At 44.1% G+C, this 25,103-nt stretch overlaps 2 protein-coding genes and 1 non-coding gene across 3 annotated transcripts; 2 read left to right on the top strand and 1 right to left on the bottom strand.

Moving 5' to 3' along the window:
- The first annotated feature begins 1,402 nt into the window (after positions 1 to 1,402).
- LOC115556119 (E3 ubiquitin-protein ligase Rnf220-like) lies at positions 1,403 to 8,845 on the top strand. Its single transcript, XM_030373258.1, has 11 exons — positions 1,403 to 1,427; positions 1,760 to 1,849; positions 3,766 to 3,809; positions 4,266 to 4,353; positions 5,465 to 5,561; positions 5,976 to 6,035; positions 6,183 to 6,232; positions 6,452 to 6,539; positions 7,342 to 7,450; positions 8,374 to 8,448; positions 8,543 to 8,845. The coding sequence occupies exons 4-11, from the start codon at positions 4,326 to 4,328 to the stop codon at positions 8,612 to 8,614; spliced, it is 579 nt and encodes a 192-aa protein (XP_030229118.1). The 5' UTR covers positions 1,403 to 1,427; positions 1,760 to 1,849; positions 3,766 to 3,809; positions 4,266 to 4,325; the 3' UTR covers positions 8,615 to 8,845.
- A 1,395-nt stretch (positions 8,846 to 10,240) lies between these two features.
- On the top strand, positions 10,241 to 17,084 carry LOC115556318 (guanylate kinase-like). The gene is given in 9 exon segments (XM_030373517.1): positions 10,241 to 10,395; positions 11,628 to 11,741; positions 12,330 to 12,371; positions 13,805 to 13,901; positions 15,671 to 15,786; positions 15,789 to 15,808; positions 16,015 to 16,099; positions 16,488 to 16,573; positions 16,852 to 17,084. Coding segments are annotated over 8 exon segments (591 nt in total). The 5' UTR covers positions 10,241 to 10,395; positions 11,628 to 11,629; the 3' UTR covers positions 16,885 to 17,084.
- A 2,125-nt stretch (positions 17,085 to 19,209) lies between these two features.
- On the bottom strand, positions 19,210 to 19,328 carry LOC115556459 (5S ribosomal RNA). Its single transcript, XR_003979035.1, has one exon. It is a non-coding gene; the product is annotated as a 5S ribosomal RNA (ribosomal RNA).
- Positions 19,329 to 25,103: the final 5,775 nt, after the last annotated feature.

Genomic DNA, 25,103 nt, shown 5'->3' with positions numbered 1-25,103 from the left:
CAAACACATCATACAGGGAGACATATAACATCCCCATAAACAGTTGTTCTGGGTATTATACACACACACACACACACACACACACACACACACGCACGCACGCACACACACACACACACACACACACACACACACACACACACACACACACACACACACACACACACACACACACACATACACACGCACACACACACACACACACACACACACACACACACACACATGAAACCATACACACATATATATGAAACACACTCACACACACATTACCTGCTGCTTAGTTGTGGAGAAGGATTTCTCCAATAAAGACATTACGTTCCAAATCTGCTTAACGACTGTGCCACGGACAGTAATGGTTTCAAATTGAACTTGGCCCCTGGGGAAACGACGGTGTGTGTGTGTGTGTGTGTGGTGTGTGTGTGTGTGTGTGTGTGTGTGTGTGTTGTGCGTGTGCGTGTGCGTGTGTTTGTGTGTGTGTGAGAGAGAGTGGGAGAGACATGGAGAGAAAGTGCCCGTGTATAGTATTGTATACAGTGTGATTGACAGGCAGACACAGTGGCTTTATAAGACCTGTATGTATCTGTTATCCGTTTTGTGTGTGTGTGTGTGTGTGTGTGTGTGTGTGTGTGTGTGTGGGTGTGTGTGTGTGTGGTGTGTGTGTGTGTGTGCGTGTGTGCGTGTGTGCGTGTGTGCGTGTGTGCGCACGCGCGTGTGTGTGTGTGCGTGTATGCACAAATATGCCATGAGACTACCCTGTGTGTCTCTTTTCGTTCTGTGGACTGATCATGGTTTCTCCCTCTCCTCTGTGCCTCTGCTTCTTGGTCATCAGCATCATTCCAGTGCAGCGTAACCATCTGCTGGGGACTCCCAAGGTAACACCAACACCGACAGTCTTTCAGTTCAGGCAGTTCCGGCTTCAATTAGACTGTCTCTGACTCTCTCTCTCATCCTCTCTCTCCCTCTCTCACCTTGTTTGTCTCTGCAGTCGCTCGCTCTGTCCCTGCACATTAAACACGAAGGGGGCTCGCCCTCCTCTCCTCTCCGCACCATCGAGGACGTGCATTCGGACAGATACCAGGTACGACCAGAGCTCACAGAACCACAGCCAGCAGGGCAGAACTGGCAGAGCGCCAGTATGGCATCGGGGTTTGGTTCCCACCCTGGGGTCCACCCATGCTAAGGATGTGTCCACTCTCTGGGTTGTGAGGGGTGCTCTGGATAACCAAATACCACGTTGTATGTTTTTTATCATTTGACTGCTGTATCAAAGAGTAATTAATTCCACATTTTATAACGACAAATCTTTTATGTTGACGTACCTATCAGAAAAACGATTGACATGTGGAACTGTTGAAGTCTCAACCTCCCTTTATTTCCAACAGACATTTCTACCGTCAGGGCCAACAGACATACAAGACTGAACGGTACGTTGACCTCTTTACCGCTGGCAACAATGTTGAACTCTTTCTCATTCCTATCTGTGATTTTATTCTGGTTTGAAGGGCTGCTGCCCTCACTGCTGCCTCACTTCCAAAGAGAAGCCGTTGTCAGGCCAGGGGAATGCTTCACACATCCATAAACCAGTCGGCCGTTTAGCGTCATCCATTGCCATCAATGTCCCCCTGAATGTGTACACAAGTGCAGTTTAGTCCCATCCCCACCCCCCCACCCCGAGCCCCTCCTCCACTGACCTAGCACCCACACGAGCAGAGGAGTTATTAACCTTTCAACCTTGACCTCTTGATTATGTTAACAGTCGAAGACCTCTGCTGGTGCAGGTGCTACGTCAAATCGGCCCCATTACGACCCCACAGCGCAGGAGCCCACCTAGACTGCGTGCAAGCTGGTAAGACAACGCCACCGCGCAGCAAACACACCTGGTTCCCCCCCCCCCCCCCCCCCCCCCCCCCCCCCCCCCCCCCCCATCCAGGGGGAGCAGCCTGCCTTTGGAGGACGCTGATGTTTTCATTTGTGTGCGTGCTTGTATTTCTTAGGGCTGTCAAATGTTACAAAAAATGTAATCCACAATCCCTCAGTGTGGGTTGAATATGAAACTTACGGAACACCACAGATTTGGGGAATTGTAAACAGGCAGTTGCCTAATGCAATTGTAGTCAACAGTAACTACAAGTGTAGATAAAATAAAAATAAGTAGCAGCACAGATTTCGGAACAGATACGTTAAAAAAAATATCGCGCTCATTTTAACAGCCTTCATTTTTATTGTTGAGAGTTAAAGGTCCCCTATTTTACTACGAGGTAAATGTCGCGATTTTGATTAGCCATTACAAAATGGAGGGATAAAATGAGGCACCGTCCTACGTGGGCGTTTCCACCCAGATGATTGGCGGCTAGATCCGCCTACCAGTGAGTGCCGTCAGTCAGTCGTTGGATTAAACAGGGGCCCTTTAAGTAATCGATCATTCAAACATAACAAGACACCTTGTTTGTTTAAATGACAGACGTACAGGTTCAGAAAAAACATGTTGACAGCCATCTATTAAACAAGCTCAACGTAAGAGACCACGGAGGCACTTCTAACGATTAACCCCCCCCCATAAACCGTGCCCACGTCACCATGGCCGCACTAACATTTACCTTGAGACCCCATACATCACATTTAATCAGTGTGATAACGGCCGCCCCGCCGACCCGCACCCCGGTGATTATTGCTATGCACATTCTGGGGCTGTTAGTTGACTCTTCAAACTGCCAGCCCTGTCGAGGGCTGTTAGCCTTTATGGGGCCTTATAAAAGGACAAAATAATGAGCTTCTAAATACGTGTCAGTGCGAGAGAAGGGAGGCCGAGATGAAGAGAGGAGGGGAGGGGGAGGGGGAGGTGGTGGAGGGGCTTGGGGGTGGGGAGGGGGGTCATCCTCTATTATTGCTGTTGCTTAATCACCCACTCTCTCTCTCTCTCTCTCTCTCTCTCTCTCTCTCTCTCTCTCTCTCTCTCTCTCTCTCTTCTCTCTCTTCTCTCTCTCCTCCTTACTCTCTCTTTCTCTCCATATTCTTTTATATTTCTCACTCTCTTTTATTTTCTAGCATTTTTTCTTGTCTCTCTCTCTTCATCTATCGATCTACCAATCTATCTCACTTGTTCCTTTCGCTCCCTTCTTCCATCTTTCTCTAACGCTTCCTTCGTTCTCTAACGCTTTCTCTCTCTCGCTGTCGTTCTCTCTCAACCCCTCTCACCATCTTCTACTCTCATTTTCTGTTTGATAAGCCCTTCTTATCTGTGACCAATAAGTTAACCCCTCATTAAGATCGTCCCTCCCACCCCACCCCAACTGGGCTGCACCGTGCAGCTCGCTGGTCAGCCTGCCTCCCCCCCAACCCCCACCCCCAGTTATTCAGCAGGGGAATTAGGAGGCCCTAAAACTTAATGTCCCCCCCGTGCAATCTGCAGTCCGTCAGGGCACAGTGGGACGCGCTCAGGGTTCTGCTGTGTTAACTTTTACATCACACACGCTTTTTTTTTCCTCTTTCTTTTCGGGTGGAGAAGGTGTTTGAAATGTGCTGGTCAGAGAAAAACACGCTCAACACTAAGGTGTGAGGGTGTACATAAAACCCTTTTATCTGTGCTCCCCGTACCGTGATTTTAGAGGTTCAGTCACAAAAACTTCACCCTCCGAAAAAGGCCGGTAACTTTTCGCTGCAGATGCTGAAGCGTAGCTGTGTGTGTGTGTATTCTGTTGTCGTGCCGTCCTGGTTGTGATTTCTACATCTCTTGACTCTCCACTGTCTCTCTGTCGTTCCCAGTCAGGATAGGCAAACTGAAGAAGAGGAAACAAGAGGAATCTCAGGTACGTTCTGTTCTGTTCATGAGTGGCCACCACCAATTCCAGGGGGCTGATTGGTCCCCCACGATTGAGTTTTATTCCTCTACCAGGGGACGTCACTGACAGTAGCATTTAAAGCAAAACATTTCAGTCATTCAAACTCAAACTACATTAACTCAATTGACTCGTGTAACGTGGCACTGTAATCCATACTATTATTTGACCATTGTTCTCCGGGTAATAAGACCAATGACTTTTAACTCAATGAACGTCAGCTGCAAACCTTTTGCAGCCGCGATGGTTCACTTGACATCAGCCTGGCCTGTCAGATCAGTGTGTATCCGTGTGAAAAGCTGATCCCCGCCGTCCCTTCACAGCTGGCAATACGCACGTAGCCAGCGGCAGTGGGAGACATATGGACGCAGGAGCAAAGAAATCACTATGTGTGTGTGTGTGTGTGTGTGTGTGTGTGTGTGTTAGGAGGGCCCTGCGGAGCTTGCGCCGTTAGAGGATGAGTGGAACGACAGGAGAAAGATACAGATGACATCTACACCGGCTGGATTTAAAGGTAAGAGTAAAAGGTTGTGCGTCGTGTGTGTTTATACCTGTGTGTGTCGGATGAGCGCATTTGTGTGTGTGTGTGTGTGTCTGTGTGTGTGTTTGTCTGTGTGTGTGTGTGTGTGTGTGTGGTGTGTGTGTGTGTGGTGTGTGTGTGTGTGTGTGGTGTGTGTGAGCGTGCCTGCCTGTGTGTGTGTGTTCTGTGTGTGTGTGTGTCTGTGTGTGTGTGTGTCTGTGGTGTGTGTGTGTGTGTGAGCGTGCCTGCCTGTGTGTGTGTGTGTGTGTGTGTGTGTCTGTGTGTGTGTGTGTGGTGTGTGTGTGTGTGTGAGCGTGCCTGTGTGTGTGTGTGTGTGTGTGTGCAGACGTTGTGACAGAGGGCTCAGCGGAGGGGAGGTAACGTGACTGAGTGACAGATGAAAAACCACTGAACTTTTCAGCCCGGATTCACCCGGCAACAGGCCCGTCCCCCGAAGGCTACCGAGGAAAACGTCACACTTTCCTTTACCCCGGGACGAGCGCTTTGACCTGTCTCGTTCGTTAGAAGCGGAGCGAGTGACGGCAGGACGAAGGAGGAAAGGGGGGGCTTTTTTTTTTTCGTCACTTGGCTTTGGTCGTCCACACCGCGCTAAAATCCACCCAGCCTGATCAAAGCGTAGCGCTGCAAACACACAGCTCAACAGCGGGACCCTTTACATGCATTTTTATATTATATATATATTATTGAGGTCCTTTTTTCTAGGTGTGCTGGGGGTGGAAATTGTAGCGGGCTAGGGTGTTTGACTCCTAACCGTAGGGTAATGGGATGATTCCCCGAATGTCCCAATGCAGCCTACATGTAGCTCATCTTTGATTCGGGGACGCCTTAACCCATTACCTCAAGTTCAAGTTATTTTATTAGTCCATTGCACAACAGAACAGGTAAAGCAGTCAAAGCTGGCAATGACGTTGTTGTTCCGAGCTCTCCTTAACAACGCAGAAATAAAAAGGCCTACCTACCTGCTCCTCGTTTAAGTTGGAGGGTGGTTGAATGCGTGCCCTAAAAAGACGAGCGACGGATTGTTCACTGTGTGTGTAACGTGATCGGCGATAGGTTGTCCTGACTTGGGCTCTGGTGTTCCTAGGTGCAGGCCTGGGTCGCGGGGCGGCCCGGGAGTGTCGGGACAGCGATGTGGACCTGGACGTGGATGGAGACGACACGCTGGAGTACGGCAGAGCCCAGTATCCTTTCAGAGAGACCTGTCCCACACCACCACTAGCGCAGTCCTTACCCTCGTATTTATTTCTAGGTTGATATCATTTCATGAGAAGGAAATGAAATGTGTTGTTTATTTTGTGTTATTTAGTAGTTTGCGTATGCATAACAATGCACTGCCGCTCTTTATTTATCCTTTTGTTATGTTGTGTTCAATGTCTTTTGAGGACTTTTAACACAAAATACTTACATACATAAAATGTGGTTTAAAATAACAATGAGGTAATTAGTTATTAATATAGTTTGGATTTTCAGTTTTAAAATTGTATTCTCTCCCCAGGCTCCAAAACGTCTAACGCCTAATCCCTGGCAGGATTTTTATCTCACTCCATAATTTCTATTATCTCTTTTGCTCCGTATTTCCTTAACTTCCTGGTAAGATACACGGAGACAGACATCATCCCATGTTCAGGAGAGAGCTCTAAAGAGACAGCAGTCAAGTATGCATCTTTCCTCACTGTCATAATTCTGCATTTATTTGAATATGCTGTATTCATATGCAAAACATTGTTTTGATTTTAATTTCTTGTGCCATAATTTTTGCTCATATGATCTGACATTTTGAAATGTTATTTTGGGATTTACAGCGGCCATGATTCCCGAGTCAATTTAGAATATCCCAAGTGGCCAAAAGAAGGTGAGTGTGGCAGATTATTCTATCATGTTTTAGTTAATATGTGTTTCTATATATAGTATATACATAGAAACTACCTTCGCTGAGACGGATGGTGGATACAAATGACACTGAGACCTGCCGTACCCTTTAAAGATACAATATTATTATAATATTTAAAAAATCCATAATTGATTGTAAAATGCATGTTTTAACGGCTGTGTCCGTCTTCTGGTTCTTCAGAGGGCCCGTCCACCAGCAGTGAGAGTAACAAGGGAGAGGGCAGCCTGTCCGGTCTGCACCAAACTTGCCAAAACTCTGAGATTGAGACGTACGTATGCAACGTTTAAAAAAAGAATGAAATGAAAGAAGTAGAAGTGTTGCAATAAAAAAACTGTCATGCTTCTTTATTTTTTTTATACTTATTTTTTCAATACTTATATACTACATTTCTGTGGTGAAATCCGTTTAGACGGCTTGCTTATTGACTGCCTCTATGGCAGAACACAATGCTACATCCATGTGATGAGATCATCCATCAAGGAGATAGAGGTCGATGTGTGAATTGTACGTACATTTCATCACACTTAATGCAATGCATCTCGTCCGCCTTGTCATACGTTTGCGCATATCCGTAGCTAAGTGTGTGTGTGTTTTCCTATCTTTGTGAGGACCCCGACACCTGCCCCCCTCCCTCTCTCCCTCCCTCCCCCTCCCTCTCTCCCTCTTTCCCCCTCCCTCTCTCCCTCCCCCCCCCTTTCTCCCTCCCTCCCCCGTCCCTCCTCTGCTTATGATAAATGAGACAGCGAATGCAGGAGATGTGATTGCTGCTAAATTTCACGCTCAGTGTCCATGTTGGCCGGCGAATAATTTAATCTGTCTTCGATTTATAAATGAGTCTCCAGTGTCGGCCTAACTCCCTCTCCCATCTCCCTCATATAACTTTGTGTGTGTGTGTGTGTGTGTGTGTGTGTGTGGTGTGTGTGTGTGGTGTGTGTGTGTTTGTGGTGTGTGTTGGTGTGTGGTGTGTGTGTGTGTGTGTGTGGTGTGTGTGTGTGTGTGTGTGTGTGTGTGTGTGTGTGTGTGTGTGTCTGTGTGTGTGTGTGGGTGTGTGTGTGTGTGTGTGTGTGTAGGGTCACAGAGAATTCTGCACTGACAACGCTAGACGCACTTAAAGCCCGGATACGGGATTTGGAGAAACAGCTGTCAAAAGGGGATCGCTTCAAATGCCTCATCTGCATGGTGCGTATGCAATGGCGTGTCTAGGCTTTTCTGACTGTGGTGGCCCAGGTGGGCCACTGACTTAAGCAGGGCTGGCATGAAGTACACACACACAGCACACACAGTCACTTACACATACACACACACATACACATACACCTACACATGCATATATACTAATATACATATACCTATATATATATATACATACACATAGTGTGAAGGTTCTTGTTATATTGCCAGCTTGGGCCTTTCTAACAATCAATTGTGAGAATTAAAACAACATTTTGTGTGTGTTATGCATGTATTTATTTGGCCATAACTTTGTCATTGCATTATTTACCTCTCCTCTCAAATTCTGAATTGTTCTTTTTTTGATTTTTTTTGTTTTAAAAAGCTTCATAGGGTCATTGTGTCTGTCTCTGTACTAACCTTATAGTATATGTAGGCTTTAGCGTACTAATAACTTAACTAGTGACCATTACGCTCTCTTCAGACTGACCAGACTGAAGACACTGACTGCTGCTCTCATAGCTCAGACGCCTGTGTGCTAGTTCTAGTTCTAGTTCTGTGTGCTAATCTTAGCACCCTTTAAAACATAAGGGTGGCCACATTAAACATATACGATAGATTTCCTACACAGATTTAATCGCTTGACTTGATGTTGTTGGGCAGGACTCATGAAATAATTCCTGTTTACTCACATTTTCATAAGGTCTTTATTTATTATAGTCTTCTATCACATTTGGAAGGTGTTTCACTCCCCAGTAAACACCTATTGAAAACAATGTTGCTGTCAAACAGCAGCTTTATAATGCGTCCCCATGTGGCCTTTAGGGAATCGAATGTCGCCATCTAGTGGCAGCATTTTCTCCTACATGTATTCAACGTTCACTTTTAACATGCTCTCTCTGTCTCTCTCTCCCTCTCTATGATTGCTGTAGGACTCTTACACAACCCCTCTCACCTCCATCCAGTGCTGGCACGTTCATTGCGAAGAGTGTTGGCTTCGAACACTGGTAAAAACACGATCATACATTCAACAGAGGAAACGAGTAAAAACTCATTGACACAGTAATGCAACCAATTGCCATTTATTTTTGTTTATTTCAGGGAGCGAAGAAGTTGTGTCCCCAGTGCAACACCATCACTTCCCCGGGGGACTTGAGGCGGGTCTACCTGTGATCGCGTCTCTGCTCTGGCGATTCTTTTTAACACTTTTTAGCCAATCACCAGTGAACTGAAGGACAGCTGGTCTGTCCCAGTATCTCCGTGTCATGACCACTCTGGCGATCCGCTCCCATCAACCTGGTCTTCCGTTGGTCTATGAGAGGATGTGGACCCTCTCAAATACATACACACACACACACCACACACACACACACGCGCACACGCGCACACGCACACACACACACACACACACACACACGCGCACACACGCACAGGCACACACGCTACACACACACACATACACGCACACAGACACACACACACAAAAGCACACAACCACAGACAGACAAACAAACACACACACACACACACACACACACACACACACACACACACACACACCACACACGCGCACACACGCACACGCACACACAGCTACACAGACACACACACACAAAAGCACACAACCACAGACAGACAAACAAACACACACACACACACACACACACACAAACAACACACCACACACACACACACACACCACACACACCACACCACACACCACACACACAACACACACACACACACACACACACACACACACACACACTTTGACGACTTTAACATGCTAACATAGTTCTTCCATCTGCGACTTCAAGACGATTTTTGGAAAAGCCTCTGAAAGTAGATTGACATCAGGAGGCCGCTGAAAGCTAATAGAGAAAATATGCTTTGGGATGATATTTATGACTTTTTTTTAATCATTGTCTGTAATATGTACTAAATCAGATGCAAAGCACATGTACATAGTTTTGTGTATGTTTGGAACGATGGTGTGATGGTGTATGTGGACTAGTTTAAACAACCCAAATGTACAACTATACAGAGTTTTGTCTTGGCTTAGATTGATTTCTTTAGTTCCAGTAGCTTGGAAATAACGGTACTAATAACATAAAATAAATATTTTTAGGCTTTGTTATCGATGTGTGATGTTCTTTGAATAGAGCCATTTATTCCAATGTTATTCATGTTACAATAATAAAACTTCTTAATATTAATAAGTCTCAGTGAAAACAAATGTGCAGACATGCAGACAATGAATAAAAAAGGCGCATTCAAGAGATTGTGGCGGGAACGATGACAGTGTTTATAAAAAGCTCACACCTTTGGGTAGAAGGCTGTTTACAGTTCCAAGGGCCGTATGTTGCTGTTGTATTTGTGTACTATTTATTATTAATCAGCCATTTATCAGACACTTCTATCCAAAGCCACAGTGTGTTCTGAGACACGCCATTCACGAGCAGGTACTGATGACTACAGCAGGTTCTGCCACAGGTTTGTGCATATTTGTGCCAAAAGAGTGCGTCTGCTGTAGTGAAGTGGGTCACCAGAGGATTACCTGCGTTGAACCGGACCAACACAGCTCTGACGGAGGCCCGCCGACACTGCGCCACACACCGCGTGTCGTTCTGGGGGGCGGGACAGGGGTGAGGAAGCCAGCATGAACACCTGTGATTGGTTGCAGAGTCGATTGGAGCCTCTGCTAATTCAGACGGACAGTAAGCTGTCTCAGAGAATCAGTGTGATGCACGTCCACGTACGCCTGCACAGACACACACACACACACACACACACACACACACACACACGTACACTCAAACACACACACATACACACAAACACATACACACACATCCACAGTACAGTATATTAAGTACCTCTGTCAAACACTCCTCTGTTATCCAGTCTACGGTAGAACAATTCCCCCCAACAGAGCTCCAGTACTGACAAACAAGGTAGGAGAGACCTTGTATTATTATACTGATAATTGTATCATATTGTCACATGTTTTGTACTTTGGTTGGTTCGATTCTAAGTTGCAAACGCTCAAAGTGAAACACTTTGGTGAACGGATTGAGCACAGGTAAATCTGTTATATATAGTGTTATTCTTCTATATATTTAGAAATGTATATTACACAAAGCTTTGGAAAACGCTCCTGAAAATTGAATCAGTTTGTATTTCTTGATTTAGAAAAAAAATATTAAGAAAGGAGGAGAAGGTAATGAAATAAGATATATTGACATTGTGGCCTGAATTAATGTGACTGGTTTCCTGATGAATGAATAAAGGTGTGCAGGAAATTTTAGTATGATTATGTACAGACGCATTTGATCTCAGATTATCACACAATCACGTTAATGGAGACTCTCCATTTAATTGCCTGCCCAGGGCACCACATTAATCAATCCTGTTCTAGGGCAGTTAGGTTGTTCACCTGTTCATTGGACCCAATACTGCATGGGGCAGTGGGCATTAAGTAATTAATCCCTCCCAAAAGGCTGCTGTTAACCCATCGCATCTAGTTATCTAAATAAAGCCACCTAACCCAGCCTTTAAAAATAAATCATCTTTATGCACCAAAATTACAAAACGACCCAAAATAAATCTAAAAACCTACACGTATTCACTCAAGGGCAAACAATGTAAACAGGGATGTCTTCATGTTGGGGAGTTTAAATGGTGACATCTTGGTGGATATACTGGTGCTACCTGAGCTGCTACCTTCCCCTCTGAGAGGTTAAGAGTAGCTAATACCCTGGATCAAGAGATTAGCATTGGCATCTCAACCTGATGACTTGAGCATGGTGGCTCGGTGAGTCTCCGGTGGCCTCAAGCTGTTGTCTACCCCAAAGAGTGAATGATTCAGGCCTAATCCAGGCACGTAGGGGTTACTTCAAGGTAACAGGGAAGATGCACCGGTGTAATTTAGCCCGATTTGATAAGTCAATACAGGTTGCTATCAAAATAAATATATATATTTAAATTTCTTTTGTGTGATCGTTCCAAAAAATGAATGTACCTTTCAATATCGCCATGGTTGTCTCTGTCTGTCACACACACACACACACACACACACACACACACACACACACACACACACACACACACACACACACACACACACACACACACACACAACACACACACCACCACACTAACAACACCCCACCCACCCACCCAGCAGCGATGGCAGGACCCAGGCCTGTTGTGCTGAGCGGACCCTCCGGAGCGGGGAAGAGCACTCTGATGAAGAGGCTACTGAAGGACTACGAGGGGGTCTTTGGCTTCAGCGTGTCACGTACGTTTGTTCAAACACTTCCCCCTTGTAGAGCCCTTTGCATAAGCTGGTCTGGTCCAGAGAAAGTAAGGAGATTGGGACAGTCGACATGGGCCTCTTGGGTCTCAAGGCTTAGCTATGGATCCACGTCGGCGCAACGCAATGACCACGCAGATGCTTCAAAGCAATCGTGTCGGGTTTTTGCGAGCGGACCAATCACAGCCCTTGCTGCTGCGTTGCCTTGACGGAAGGTTTCAGTTTTTGGGAGGCGCACGTCAGGCCCTTGCGGTGGACGCAAGGACGTAATAGTGGGTGTAAACCCTCTTGCGTTGCGTCGAAGTGGAACCATAACTAAGCCTTTAGTCTAGTTCTGGGGGAACCTTGAGCAAGATGCCGTCCGCATCCTCTGTTTGTTCATTGATTTAATGAATCCCGAAAAGAATGGTCCCTTTGGTAAAAGGTCTCCTCCACATTGGTGGGTCACAAGCCCCCCACCCTGCTAAATCTATTCAAAATAAAATTCAGATAATACGTTCAAGGTTTATTTGGTTGAGGAGGTGAGGTGATGATCATTTGAGTGAGCTTGAATTGTTTGATCCTTTCTTCTAGACACAACCAGGAAACCTCGACCAGGAGAAGAAGAAGGAAAAGGTACATTCCTATTGCTGCCAACCAGCATGAATCTCATCCGTCGGCGGCCATCTTAGCAGCAAAGTGCTCCAGCAGCAGCGGCAGCAATGTTCAATATATGGGGATGATCCTGTGGGACATCTTGGTTAGGCCTATAGCTTCATCATAACAAGGGTGTTAGATATGGGGTAGACTTTGCTTCATAGCCTATGTATTAGCTAAATTAAAGAGGGCCGTTGGTTACACAACATGAGGAAATGTGTGTCTCTTTAACAGTAGCAATGACCTTGTTTAATAGCCTCAACACTCTGTAATGCTGTATTTCGTGTGCTATCTGATGTAGACCCCGCTTTTCCCCCGCAAATCCCAGTGCTAGCCTCCTATAGCTTCCACCAATCGGCCGCGTCGCCGATACGACCGACAGCACATCTTACTCCCAAGTGAACCGCAAACAAATAGGCTTTCATCCTTCTTTTATTCCTCACTACTTTGTAGCCCGCTCAAATGCAGGGATCAACCTTCTTCTGTTTTCTCCGTAGGCTTGAACATGCTCCCTATGCTTCTGGGGGCTACATTACTGCCCGTAGCAGACGTCTTCTCCTCTAAGGACGTAGTTATGTCCACCGCAATTTCGGAGGGGAGAAAGGTGACCTGCCCGCCCGGTGTGTTTTCTGATCACAGTAATGTTACAAGGGTTGTCGTGGGTTCATTTCAAAAACGTATTGTCATAGGCCCTATTTAGATTCAAATATGAACGATTCCGTGGAGGAAAATAGAGAGGCCATTTTGTCAAAATTGTTAACATTTCTTATTTTAAGATATTAAAAACTAGATGATAAACTGGAGTAAACACTTTGGAGTAAAAAGCTTTTGAAACTAGCCCCCGTGTTTCCTCTTCAGTAATTCCCTTTCCCCTGATCTTATAGGCCCAGGGTCTTTTGTGGAGCTACCAAACGTGTCTTTCACCCCATACGGTCTGAAAGCTGTGCCAACTATTTCCAGCCCATGAGACAATTCAAACATCCTTATTTGAAATATGAACATTTTGTAGGTTTTCATTAGTATGACACTTTCAGATATATGCGAACAGCATATTATTTATTTTGCTTTTTTGCTTGCTTAGTAGATCCCTGACTTTGACCTACTAATAGTTGATTCAATCCTTGGTATGTTACTGTGTATTTCTATTTCTAGCTAATTCTAGATCCCCCAATGCCTTTTATGCTTTCTGATATATATTGCACGTTGTGTCTAAACCCATATTTGGTCAATTCCTTTTTTATATACAGACAAAGGGGGTATGCTTATCTGTTTGAAGTGTTCTGATTTGAGCATTTATTTTAATTTCTTTCAACTATTATGATGGAACTAGTTATTATCTGGTTCTTCTCTTTCCCAGAGGAACCATTTGTCATCTCCTCCCAATGACTTCAGTTTTAAACCTTTTCTTCCAGACTACCACTACACAACCAGGGAAGCAATGCAGGAGGGGATTGACAACGGAGATTTCATTGAGAATGCAGAATTCTCCGGAAACTTGTATGGAACAAGGTACAAGTCTATTGGATAACTTTTACATCTACAAAAACCTATAATCACTATGTGGTAAAAAAAAAAAAGTATCTACAGAGATAAAGTAACAGGAAAAAACTCAGCAAGTAATATATATCTTCACCAATTCACCAATGAATTGAATGTAAATTATCTTCAATAAATTGAAGCGATAAAAATAAGAATTACACAAGGTAATCAACCTTAACTTCTCCTAATCTATCAGCGATGATGACCCCCTATAATAAACACCTTCAAATTGAGTGCAGAGGACACCCCACGAGGGTCAAAGAAGTCCATAGAAACATAAGTACATAAAAAAGACAAATGTTCTGTCCTACATGAGATAAGAAGTGTATTGTAATCTCTGCAGGGCCCTTCAGTCACTGAGGAGAATGTGGAACGCTTTCTGAAATATGATTTTATTTCAGGTATCAATAATGGAGAATGTCCATTATACTAATCAATAATCAATCAACCCCCATCCGAAACATTGCCATGTTTCATGTATCAATAAGAATCACAATAATACGGATAGATAGCCGATAACCAAGAATGGCGAAGTCACGCCCTTTCCGGTAGAGCCCATGGGACCTATGAGATTGAAAAATATGATTGGGTTTCAATCGTTTCAATGGATAGAAAGTTATTATCTTCTGGTCCAACACTTTATATGCCCCGGATTACACATATTTTGTTTGTGGATTTAAATGATAATTTTTCATGTAAAGATTTTGACCGTTTATTGTGCAATTGTTCAGTTAAAGGCTGTAGAGAAAACACAATGAGAAAGACTACGTGTCTCGTATGTGACGTCACGCTCTCTGCGACTGGCGCGGACAAGACCGACAATCTCCCCATCGGCATAACTGAAACTCTCCACATGCCCCGATTTATAATGATTTTCACCTCTTTCGATGCTTTTATCCTCCCTTGGAAAAAAGGGGTGAAGTGGAGCAGAGAGAACGCCATGTCCGTACCGGAGTTCCAAGTGTGGGTGGTGACGTATGTCATTCGCGTCGAGAGCAGCGAGGAGCTGTAGTTCAAAAAGCGGACTCACACAAAACCTTTATCAAACTTCTTCGCATATTTTTTTCGTTTTCTTTGCATGAAAAAATATAATTTAAATCCACAAACAACATATGTGTAGCCTGATCCAGGGCATATAAAGACTGGGACTAATGGTGGATTCAATGATTCGTTTCCCTGACCCAGTTTGCGTGATTCAGTTCGCCAAGAGGAGTCGTACGCGAATCGTTCGTTCGTTCGTTCGTTCAGTCGAGTTTCCGGTAGCACTAACTCCACTGAGTCTGACTGACTCAGCTGAGAACCGTGCAATGGGGTCCATTCCATGATGCGATTTACCGCTACCGGAAACCAGGCTGAACGAACATACGATTCGTGAACGACTCCTCCCAGTTCAGTCGAGTTTCCGGTGAATCGATTCACCGGAAACTCGACTGAACGTGGAGGAGTCGTTCACGATTCAGCCTAGTTTCCGGTAACGGTGAATCGCATCATGGAATGCACGCCATTGCACGGTTCTCAGATATTTTATTTGATCTCATAGGTCCCATGGGCTCTACCGGAAGGGGTGTGACTTTGCCACTCTAATACCCTCTTTCTGAACTGGGATTATATCACAAAAAGAGGATCTATGGTTGTGTTATCAATCACTATGATAGCTACTTAAGCACTTTTTTCCTGTTGTTACTGTGTTATATATATATAAATGTTGATTTGTTCAAATGTGATCACTCTCTATGCAGTAAGTCTGCGATTGAGGATGTGCGGGCTCAGAACCTCATCTGTATCCTGGACGTGGACATCCAGGGGGTGCGAAACATAAAGAAGACCGACCTCGACCCCATTTACATCTCCATCCAGCCCCCTCCATGGAAATCCTGGTGAGAGACCAGGATTGGATTTACTTGCATATTTGTTTATTCAAAAGAAGTCTACTTTACTTGTGCAGGTATTGGATTAGAGAGTCCATTCCACCTGTTTATTTTGCATATAACACATATGATTTAACTTTTTACTTTTGATTTGTTAAATTGCTGTGACACCCAAATCAATAAGATATGTCTTGGCTGGTTCTTCCTCTGTGTAGGAAACACGTTTGCGAGACCGGCAGACGGAGACAGAGGAGAGCCTACAGAAGCGTCTAGAGGCAGCGCGGCAGGACATGGAGCTCAGTGAGTCCAGGGTTCACCCGCTGCTCTGACCTGGGGATTGACGATTCAAGATTATGAACAAAACGATCCTGACTCTGATTCCATGCAACTAAACCTGGTTAAAAAAAGATATATGATGTGAGCAATGGATCAGAATAAAAGAATCAAACACAGATTAGTAAAGATAAGCTTTTGAATAGAAATATAATACGCACCCAACAATTTTAATAGCTTCTTCAATTGCACAGTTCAGAGTCGATGCCTCGGCTGAAGTCCACTCTCGATTCTCAGAATCTACGTGATGGAACCGAGAATCAACTCTTTTGGAGATAACTCTCCATTCTTACTTTTACCTCCAAGGCTAAAAATGGCAACCGTGGAACCTTTCTCTGTTTCCTCTTTTCATCAGGTAAGGAGCCAGGTGTGTTTGATGTGGTTATCATCAATGATGACTTAGACAAGGCCTACGAGGAGTTGACAGCCATCCTCATTGATGTAAGTACAGCAGTTGTTTTCACACCCTAAGATGTAAGCATCCTTCACCTAAATGTTTTTTTTTATTTGTTTAAACCATCCCCTATCTGCTCATTAATGACATATATCTAATATTGATAAATTATATATATATATATATATATATATTTATATATATATTTCGAGTTAACTGCTGTTAAAGACATTTGTCATCGGACTGTTTTTGAATGTATTGTCAATGCAGTTTGTTCAGATTTTAAGTGAGACTAATGTGTGTTTTTATCTCTCCCTCTTAACAGGAAATCAAAAAAGTGCAGGAAGTAAAGTCCTAAGAGGTGATCAGCAGAGATCTGGTCTTGCTCTCTATGAGGTCCTCCTCAAGAGGACCAACCTGAAGAAACTTCGATCACTACCCAGCACCCAAGAGAAGAGCCTCACCTGATGGATCAATATGGAGTTCCAAGCTGAGCTAATTGTGCACATGAAGCCACTTATGTTTGAATAACTGTTCAATTAAAAACTAGTCCATATATTTTCGGGTTGTTTTTCTTAATTTTCTCAATAGTGTTACCCATTAGAGATGTAGGCTACAATGTAATAAGTGGTCCAAAACCCAACATATCTATGCCTCGTAGTATACCATGGAAAAGTAACAAGGAACTTCTGCCAAAATGTTATCTTAATGAATAAAGATTATGCATTAGCCTGCTCCATATTCTAGGGTTAGAGTATAAACTGGAAGATACATAACATCAATGTGCATCGCTTTAACGCAATGATAATGGATTAAATTTCAACTGCCTAATAAAACGAATCTGTGGTTTGCTGATTAAATGGTAGGCCTACTAAACTGCAGACAGTAAACGAAGTGCGTGGAAAAAAACTGCAGTGAATGGCGAGACGATGATTGAAAAGTTTTAAGTTAACACTTTCTCAGTTGAAAGAGGGTAGATGGGAACAATACAGGTGGAAAAATAAGATAGACAAAAAATATATAAAGCAATCTGATTGGCTTCAATAATAACAAAATAATAATTCTTCGAACGATCCGATTGGTCAAAAAAAATAGCGATCTGATCTGAAGTGCGTGTTCGTGTACTAACCAGGCCAGACCCTGCTTAGCTTCCGAGATCACACGAGATCAGGCGTGTTCAGGGTGGTATGGCCGTAAGCAATTATTGCTGCCGCAAAACCAGCTTTTATACAGTAGCACGTAAGGAGCGAGCAAGCTGCTGAGGTCCGACGTTACACTGTTACAAAAACAATCACGAGTTCAATAGAGACGGCAGTAATTGATTCAGTAGGAATCCTTATCCATGTAAACGATTATTATGACATCTGAATTAATTAATGATCTGCAATACACTGCGTATGCGTGTGTGTGTGTGTGAGATGTTCAATGTTTGTACCAAGGTTAATGGTTAAAGTGTCAGAGAATTTTTTTATTTTTTTTAGACATCCAATAAAAACATTAATATTAACAGTTTTGGTTATTCTTTGGTGCTGTGTTGCTGTCATTTCTTCCACATTTTCTCGTCTCATTGAGAATTTCAAAATGTGCGAAACAGCGCCCCTCTAAGTTGTAAGTACTGAATACGCGGTCAAACACGACATTGCACACTGTATGTCCGTGAGGAAGCCAGCCCGAGATGGCATCCCTTGGGAAGAAAAAGAAGAAGGATTAACCTATCAGGTGAGGCTACCGTCATGACACTGCCCTCCTGTGATTAGTCAGCAGGGTGCAAAGGGAAGCCACCGGGCCCTATGCTTCACACCAATCAAATCAAAGCATCAACGTCAACGTAAACAAATATCGGGAGATTTGCACTTTTATCATTTTATCGTATAAGCAAGTGCAGTTATGGAGGGTTGAGATTTAGAGTATTTAGTAAAATTTAACCAAACTGCCACATGGGAAGCAACTAAAAATTGAATCTGACTGCAGGCCAATGCCGAAGCTTCAGCTGCGTGCACGGAGAGAAAGATGAGTAGTTATCGCACTTTCAATGAGGAGAACTATGTCCTCACCGACTGGTAGCGCTGAACTTCAGCTGCTATTTTGCTGGCCATGTCTTCTTTTTCGTAAAGATTCATGCACCCTGAACAATCCCTGGGTCTCTTATAGACCTCTTCGCCACCATGAAAGACAGGAGAATGGCCTTCATCTACAAACGGGGTGAGTAAAATACCACCTCCCGGTGTGGCATACACTTTTACAAAATCAATCATTAGTTAAATAGAAACGGCAGTAATTGATTCAGTAGGACTCCTTATCCATGTGAACGATTATTGTGACATCTGAATTAATTAATTAATTATCTGCAATACACTGCGTGTGCGTGTGATGTTAAATGTTTGAACCAAAGGTGAACGGTTAAAGTGTCAGAGAATGGGTGGGTATTTTCGCCGTCCTCCCATGATCTGAAGTGCGTGTGCGTGTTCGTGTGGGTGAAAGTTTAAGAAATGTAGAACTGTCGTTTCCAGCTCTCTGGTGCTCCCTGCTGGCAGTATCAGTATACCGTCCTCATGTTTCACAAAAATAGTTTTGAGAGACGTTGTCAGTCTTTGTATGTTGCTTAAATTCTCCCAAACGGTTGGCAGTAAAGATCAGCTCACGGTAGGCCACGGAGGCAATGAGCTCGAGTTGAAAAAGAAAAAGCTTACAGCACCTGGTATTCCCAGGCGGTCTCCCATCCAAGTACTAACCAGGCCCGACCCTGCTTAGCTTCCGAGATCAGACGAGATCGGGCGTGTTCAGGGTGGTATGGCCGTAAGCAATTATTGCTGCCGCAAAACCAGGTTTTATACAGTAGCACATAAGGAGTGAGAAAGCGGCTGAGGCCGACGTTACACTTTTACAAAAACAATCGAGTTAAATAGAGAAACGGCAGTACTTGATTAGTAGGACTCCTTATCCGTGTCAACGATTATTAGGACATCTGACTTAATTAATTATCTGCAATACACTGCGTGTGTGTGTGTGTGTGTGTGTGTGTGTGTGTGTGTGTGTGTGTGTGTGTGTGTGTGTGTGTGTGTGTGTGTGGTGTGTGTGTGTGTGTGTGTGTGTGTGTGCAACCCGGTATCACGCCAAGGCGTAAGGATACATACGTGCGTCCACATCGCAAGGCGTGTTCAGGTTCACGCTTTGCTGACCAAAGCGTCACCCTGAACACGCGTCCTTCTCCATTCGAAATGAATGGGGGAATAGCACCAACAGGGGGCGATACGTTCTCCTAGCATTTGGTGAAATTATTACGTAGCCATATTAATCGTTATTATCTGAATGGGAAATGCAATATTTTAGGACAGATACACCATTAAACGTTTTTCTAATGACCTTTCTAGCGAGAAATGTACATTTTCCTTTCATAATATTCAGTCAGTGGTTGTGTCTGATCTTTAGTTTTATAGTTATTGGGAAGATTTTATCGGCTCGCTCGCATGTTTCAACGACGTCACGTTGCTAGGGACGCTGCTTTCGCTAAACTAGCAGCTCACGTGTTTCCTGCGTTTGTGTTATTAAACCGTTACTTTATGTAACTTTAAATGATATCATCGTGTTAGAAACACGTATATCTGAGAGCAGGGGTGAAGTATTGTGTAGATTGCTGTCAGGTTAGCCTGCTGCAGCCACATCCTCTCGGTACAGTTGTTATCATTTAGCATTAACTAAGCCTGGCCACCAGCGAAGAAGAAGAAGCCGGTCCTCGCCTCCGTTTCTATTCGCGTGCTTGTGCGTGCTCGTGTGCTCGTGGACTCGTGAAACGTCATCAGTCGGGGGGGGGAGACACGTTTGTTGATGGGGGGGGAGACACGTTTGTAGGGGGGGGCACGCTCGACAACGAGAGTTGGTTTTTATTGAACGCTCGACAACGAGAGTTGGTTTTTATTGAACGAGACTTCAACACGGAACAGCTGCACGAAACGATGGTCACGTCACTCTCGGTGACGGTGTCGACAATAATGAACACACGAACAATGTTAATAGAACAACACACAACCACATAACATCCCGAACCCATTAACCCCACTTAATCCTAACAACAAAACAAGTTAACAAAAGCCCCATTTGTCAACTGAGAACCCCAATTCCCAGAATCCCCCGCGGCTCCGGAACACGGCGTAGCTTATATTAATCTTTATCATCTGAATGGGAAATGCAATATTTTAGGACAGATACACCATTAAACGCGTTTCTAATGACATTTCTAGCGAGAAATGTACATTTTCCTTACATAATCTTCAGTCAGTGAATGTGTATGATCTTTATTCATCTTTATTATCTGAATGGGAAATGCAATATTTTAGGACAGATACACCATTAAACGCGTTTCTATTGACTTTTCTAGCGAGAAATGTACATTTTCCTTACATAATCTTCAGTCAGTGAATGTGTATGATCTTTATTAATCTTTATTATCTGAATGGGAAATGCAATATTTTAGGACCGATTCACCGTTAAACGTGTTTCTAATAACATTTCTAGCGAGAAATATACTTTTTACTTGCATAATCTTCAGTCAGTGATTGTGTCTGATCTTTAGTTTTATAGTTATTAGGATTTGATCGGCTCGCTCGCATGTTTCAATGACGTCAGGTTGCTTTCGCTAAACTAGCAGCTCACGTGCTTCCTGCGTTTGTGTTATTAAACTGTTACTTTATGTAACTTTTAATGATATCATCTTGTTAGAAACACGTATATCTGAGAGCCAACCCAGTCGCCAAAAGCATACGTTGACAGTGTACTTTTCGTGAACACTGGATTACGTCGCATTTCAACATAAAATAGCGTGTTATACACACACACACACACACACACACACACACACACGCACGCACGCACAGACACACACACACACACACACACACACACACACACACAAGCACACACACGCACGCACAGACACAGATACACACACACACACACACACACACACACACACACACACACACACACACACACACACACACACACACACACACACGCACACGGTGCATTTCGCTGCTAAAACAACAACAAAAAAATATTCCCTCAAATATTATTACTTTCAAAACGTTGGCCAAAATGGCCAATAATATCATTTTTTATTTGGGATGCTTCTAGGACATTTTGGGTGGATTTTGAACGGTATGTGGGGGGCACGTTTTTTGCAGGACCTGGCAACCCTGCGCTGTTGCCCGAGATCTGGATCCACCCCGGCGTGGTGCCGTCTCCTTTTGACCTTTTGACCCCAGACTTCTGGGGGAATCGCTGAATCAATTCATTAGTCAATCAGAAGCATGTAAATATTTCCCGGTGGCGTAAGAGGACGAACAAGGTGTCCTTCAACATCTACGCTTCCAGGAGATTGCAATGGTGCCACACATGAGCATATTCGAACATGTTTAATGGTAGTAATTAGCTGTCGAAATTGGAGGCCTTAATCAATACTGAGCAGCTATTGATTTGCTTCCCGATAAAGATTTGTCACAAATGACATGTTATTTAGCATCTACACGTTGAGCTGAGTCCAATGACACCAAGAACGACACTCTAGCTAATGGTAACATGTATTTTACATGGTACACCTAGGTCTAGGACATGATCTCGGTGTAGCAAGAGGCCGAGTTTGATCTCATTGGACTCAGCTTAACATGTAGATGCTAATTAACATGTAATTTGTCAAAAATCTCCATCGGGAAGCAAATCTATAGCTGGTCATTATTGATAAAGGCCTCCAAAATCGACAGCTAATTACTACCCCGAAACATATTCAAATATGATCATGTGTGGCACTGTTGCAATCGTCTCGAAACTTAGATGTCAAAGGACACCTTGTTTGCTCTGTTGCACACCACCGGGAAGATATTTTCATACTTCTAATGGATTGATTCATATTTTAAGGTTCTCGGAGTGGACTTTAAGTGGCTGCAGCAGAAGTGTTGAGACGAAAGATGATATCAAGAGATTTATAGAATATTCCCATTCACATTATGATTCTTCGTCGTAACATCCGACCAAACATCCTTTACATTCACAGAGCGAAGATTAAGAAAGTCCAGGCTCAGCAAGTGCTCCATCTCGTTGCACCTGCACCCAGCGGCTCGCTTGCAAGATTTTGGCCTGAAGTTCTTCCCAGACCTACACCCTAGCCATCCAACATGCATATCTGAGAATCAGGCCTCTCTTTAATAATGACAAAAAGTTACGAGAGAAACACACATTAACTTTTTGTTATCTCATAAGCGGCGTGGTGCCGGCTCCTTTTGACCTTTTGACCCCCGACTTCAAAAACGTGGCCACAGGCCAGCTGTGTCTACACACCTTTAGCCACAAATGTACACCTCCATCCCACAAAAAATGGGGACTAGAAACGAACCTCTGTCTTATGTACATTTACTGTACTGTTGGAGGTCACGCCCCTTTGCCGACCTTTTCGAGATAGCTAGGGATGCTAAAATGTTTACACACATTTCCCGGGGCCCCGTGTACGACATATCCGAGATTTGGAGTTCTAGCCCTTAGAGAAAAAAAGTTTTCCCAAATGGAGTGTCATTTGGACAAAGCCTCTCAGAAGTGTAGCCTGCAAGACCTAATGGTTCAGAATGTGGTGGAAAAACAGTTTTGAGATAGGAAGGTCCTACCGCCCTGAAATTTGAATACCTTATTCTAGGGCCTAACTGGGACCTCCGCACCGAAACTTGGCCCGGTCGGACCCCGAGGGCATGAAGGGGGGGGCCCTTCCTGCCCGAGACTTGGCCCAGTCAGACCCCGAGGGCAGGCCCCCCTTCCTGCCCTCGGGGTCCGACCGGGCCAAGTTTCGGTGCGGAGGTCCCAGTTGGGCCCTAGAATAAGGTATTCAAATTTCAGGGCGGTAGGACCTTCCTATCTCAAAAACTGTTTTTCCACCACATTCTGAACCATTAGGTCTTGCAGGCTACACTTCTGAGAGGCTTTGTCCAAATGACACTCCATTTGGGAAAACTTTTTTTCTCTAAGGGCTAGAACTCCAAATCTCGGATATGTCGTACACGGGGCCCCGGGAAATGTGTGTAAACATTTTAGCATCCCTAGCTATCTCGAAAAGGTCGGCAAAGGGGCGTGACCTCCAACAGTACAGTAAATGTACATAAGACAGAGGTTCGTTTCTAGTCCCCATTTTTTGTGGGATGGAGGTGTACATTTGTGGCTAAAGGTGTGTAGACACAGCTGGCCTGTGGCCACGTTTTTGAAGTCGGGGGTCAAAAGGTCAAAAGGAGCCGGCACCACGCCGCTTATGAGATAACAAAAAGTTAATGTGTTTTCTCTCATAACTTTTTGTCATTATTAAAGAGAGGCCTGATTCTCAGATATGCATGTTGGATGGCTAGGGTGTAGGTCTGGGAAAAACTTCAGGCCAAAATCTTGCAAGCGAGCCGCTGGGTGCAGGTGCAACGAGATGGAGCACTTGCTGAGCCTGGACTTTCTTAATCTTCGCTCTGTGAATGTAAAGGATGTTTGGTCGGATGTTACGACGAAGAATCATAATGTGAATGGGAATATTCTATAAATCTCTTGATATCATCTTTCGTCTCAACACTTCTGCTGCAGCCACTTAAAGTCTCACTCCGAGAACCTTAAAATATGAATCAATCCATTAGAAGTATGAAAATATCTTCCCGTGGTGCAACAGAGCAAACAAGGTGTCCTTTGACATCTACGTTTCGAGACGATTGCAACAGTGCCACACATGATCATATTTGAATATGTTTCGGGGTAGTAATTAGCTGTCGATTTTGGAGGCCTTTATCAATAATGACCAGCTATAGATTTGCTTCCCGATGGAGATTTTTGACAAATTACATGTTAATTAGCATCTACACGTTGAGCTGAGTCCAATGACACCGAGATCATGTCCTAGACCTAGGTGTACCATGTAAAATACATGTTACCATTAGCTAGAGTGTCGTTCTTGGTGTCATTGGACTCAGCTCAACGTGTAGATGCTAAATAACATGTCATTTGTGACAAATCTTTATCGGGAAGCAAATCAATAGCTGCTCAGTATTGATTAAGGCCTCCAATTTCGACAGCTAATTACTACCATTAAACATGTTCGAATATGCTCATGTGTGGCACCGTTGCAATCTCCTGGAAGCGTAGATGTTGAAGGACACCTTGTTCGTCCTCTTACGCCACCGGGAAAATATTTACATGCTTCTGATTGACTAATGAATTGATTCAGCGATTCCCCCAGAAGTCTGGGGTCAAAAGGTCAAAAGGAGACGGCACCACGCCGGGGTGGATCCAGATCTCGGGCAACAGCGCAGGGTTGCCAGGTCCTGCAAAAAACGTGCCCCCCACATACCGTTCAAAATCCACCCAAAATGTCCTAGAAGCATCCCAAATAAAAAATGATATTATTGGCCATTTTGGCCAACGTTTTGAAAGTAATAATATTTGAGGGAATATTTTTTTGTTGTTGTTTTAGCAGCGAAATGCACCGTGTGCGTGTGTGTGTGTGTGTGTGTGTGTGTGTGTGTGTGTGTGTGTGTGTGTGTGTGTGTGTGTGTGTGTGCTTGTGTGTGTGTG

Source organism: Gadus morhua, chromosome 12 (genome assembly GCF_902167405.1).
Source record: "Gadus morhua chromosome 12, gadMor3.0, whole genome shotgun sequence".
In the NCBI taxonomy this organism is placed as follows: Eukaryota; Metazoa; Chordata; class Actinopteri; order Gadiformes; family Gadidae; genus Gadus; species Gadus morhua.
This window is presented reverse-complemented; position numbering and strand designations above follow the sequence as displayed.

Excerpts from the sequence above, each read along its gene's own strand:
- LOC115556119 (XM_030373258.1), top strand. The coding sequence starts at position 4,326 with ATGACATCTACACCGGCTGGATTTAAAG. Across the intron at positions 6,036-6,182 it reads TCTAAAGAGACAGCAGTCAA|CGGCCATGATTCCCGAGTCA; the intron begins GTATGCATCTTT and ends TGGGATTTACAG. Across the intron at positions 6,540-7,341 it reads CAAAACTCTGAGATTGAGAC|GGTCACAGAGAATTCTGCAC; the intron begins GTACGTATGCAA and ends GTGTGTGTGTAG.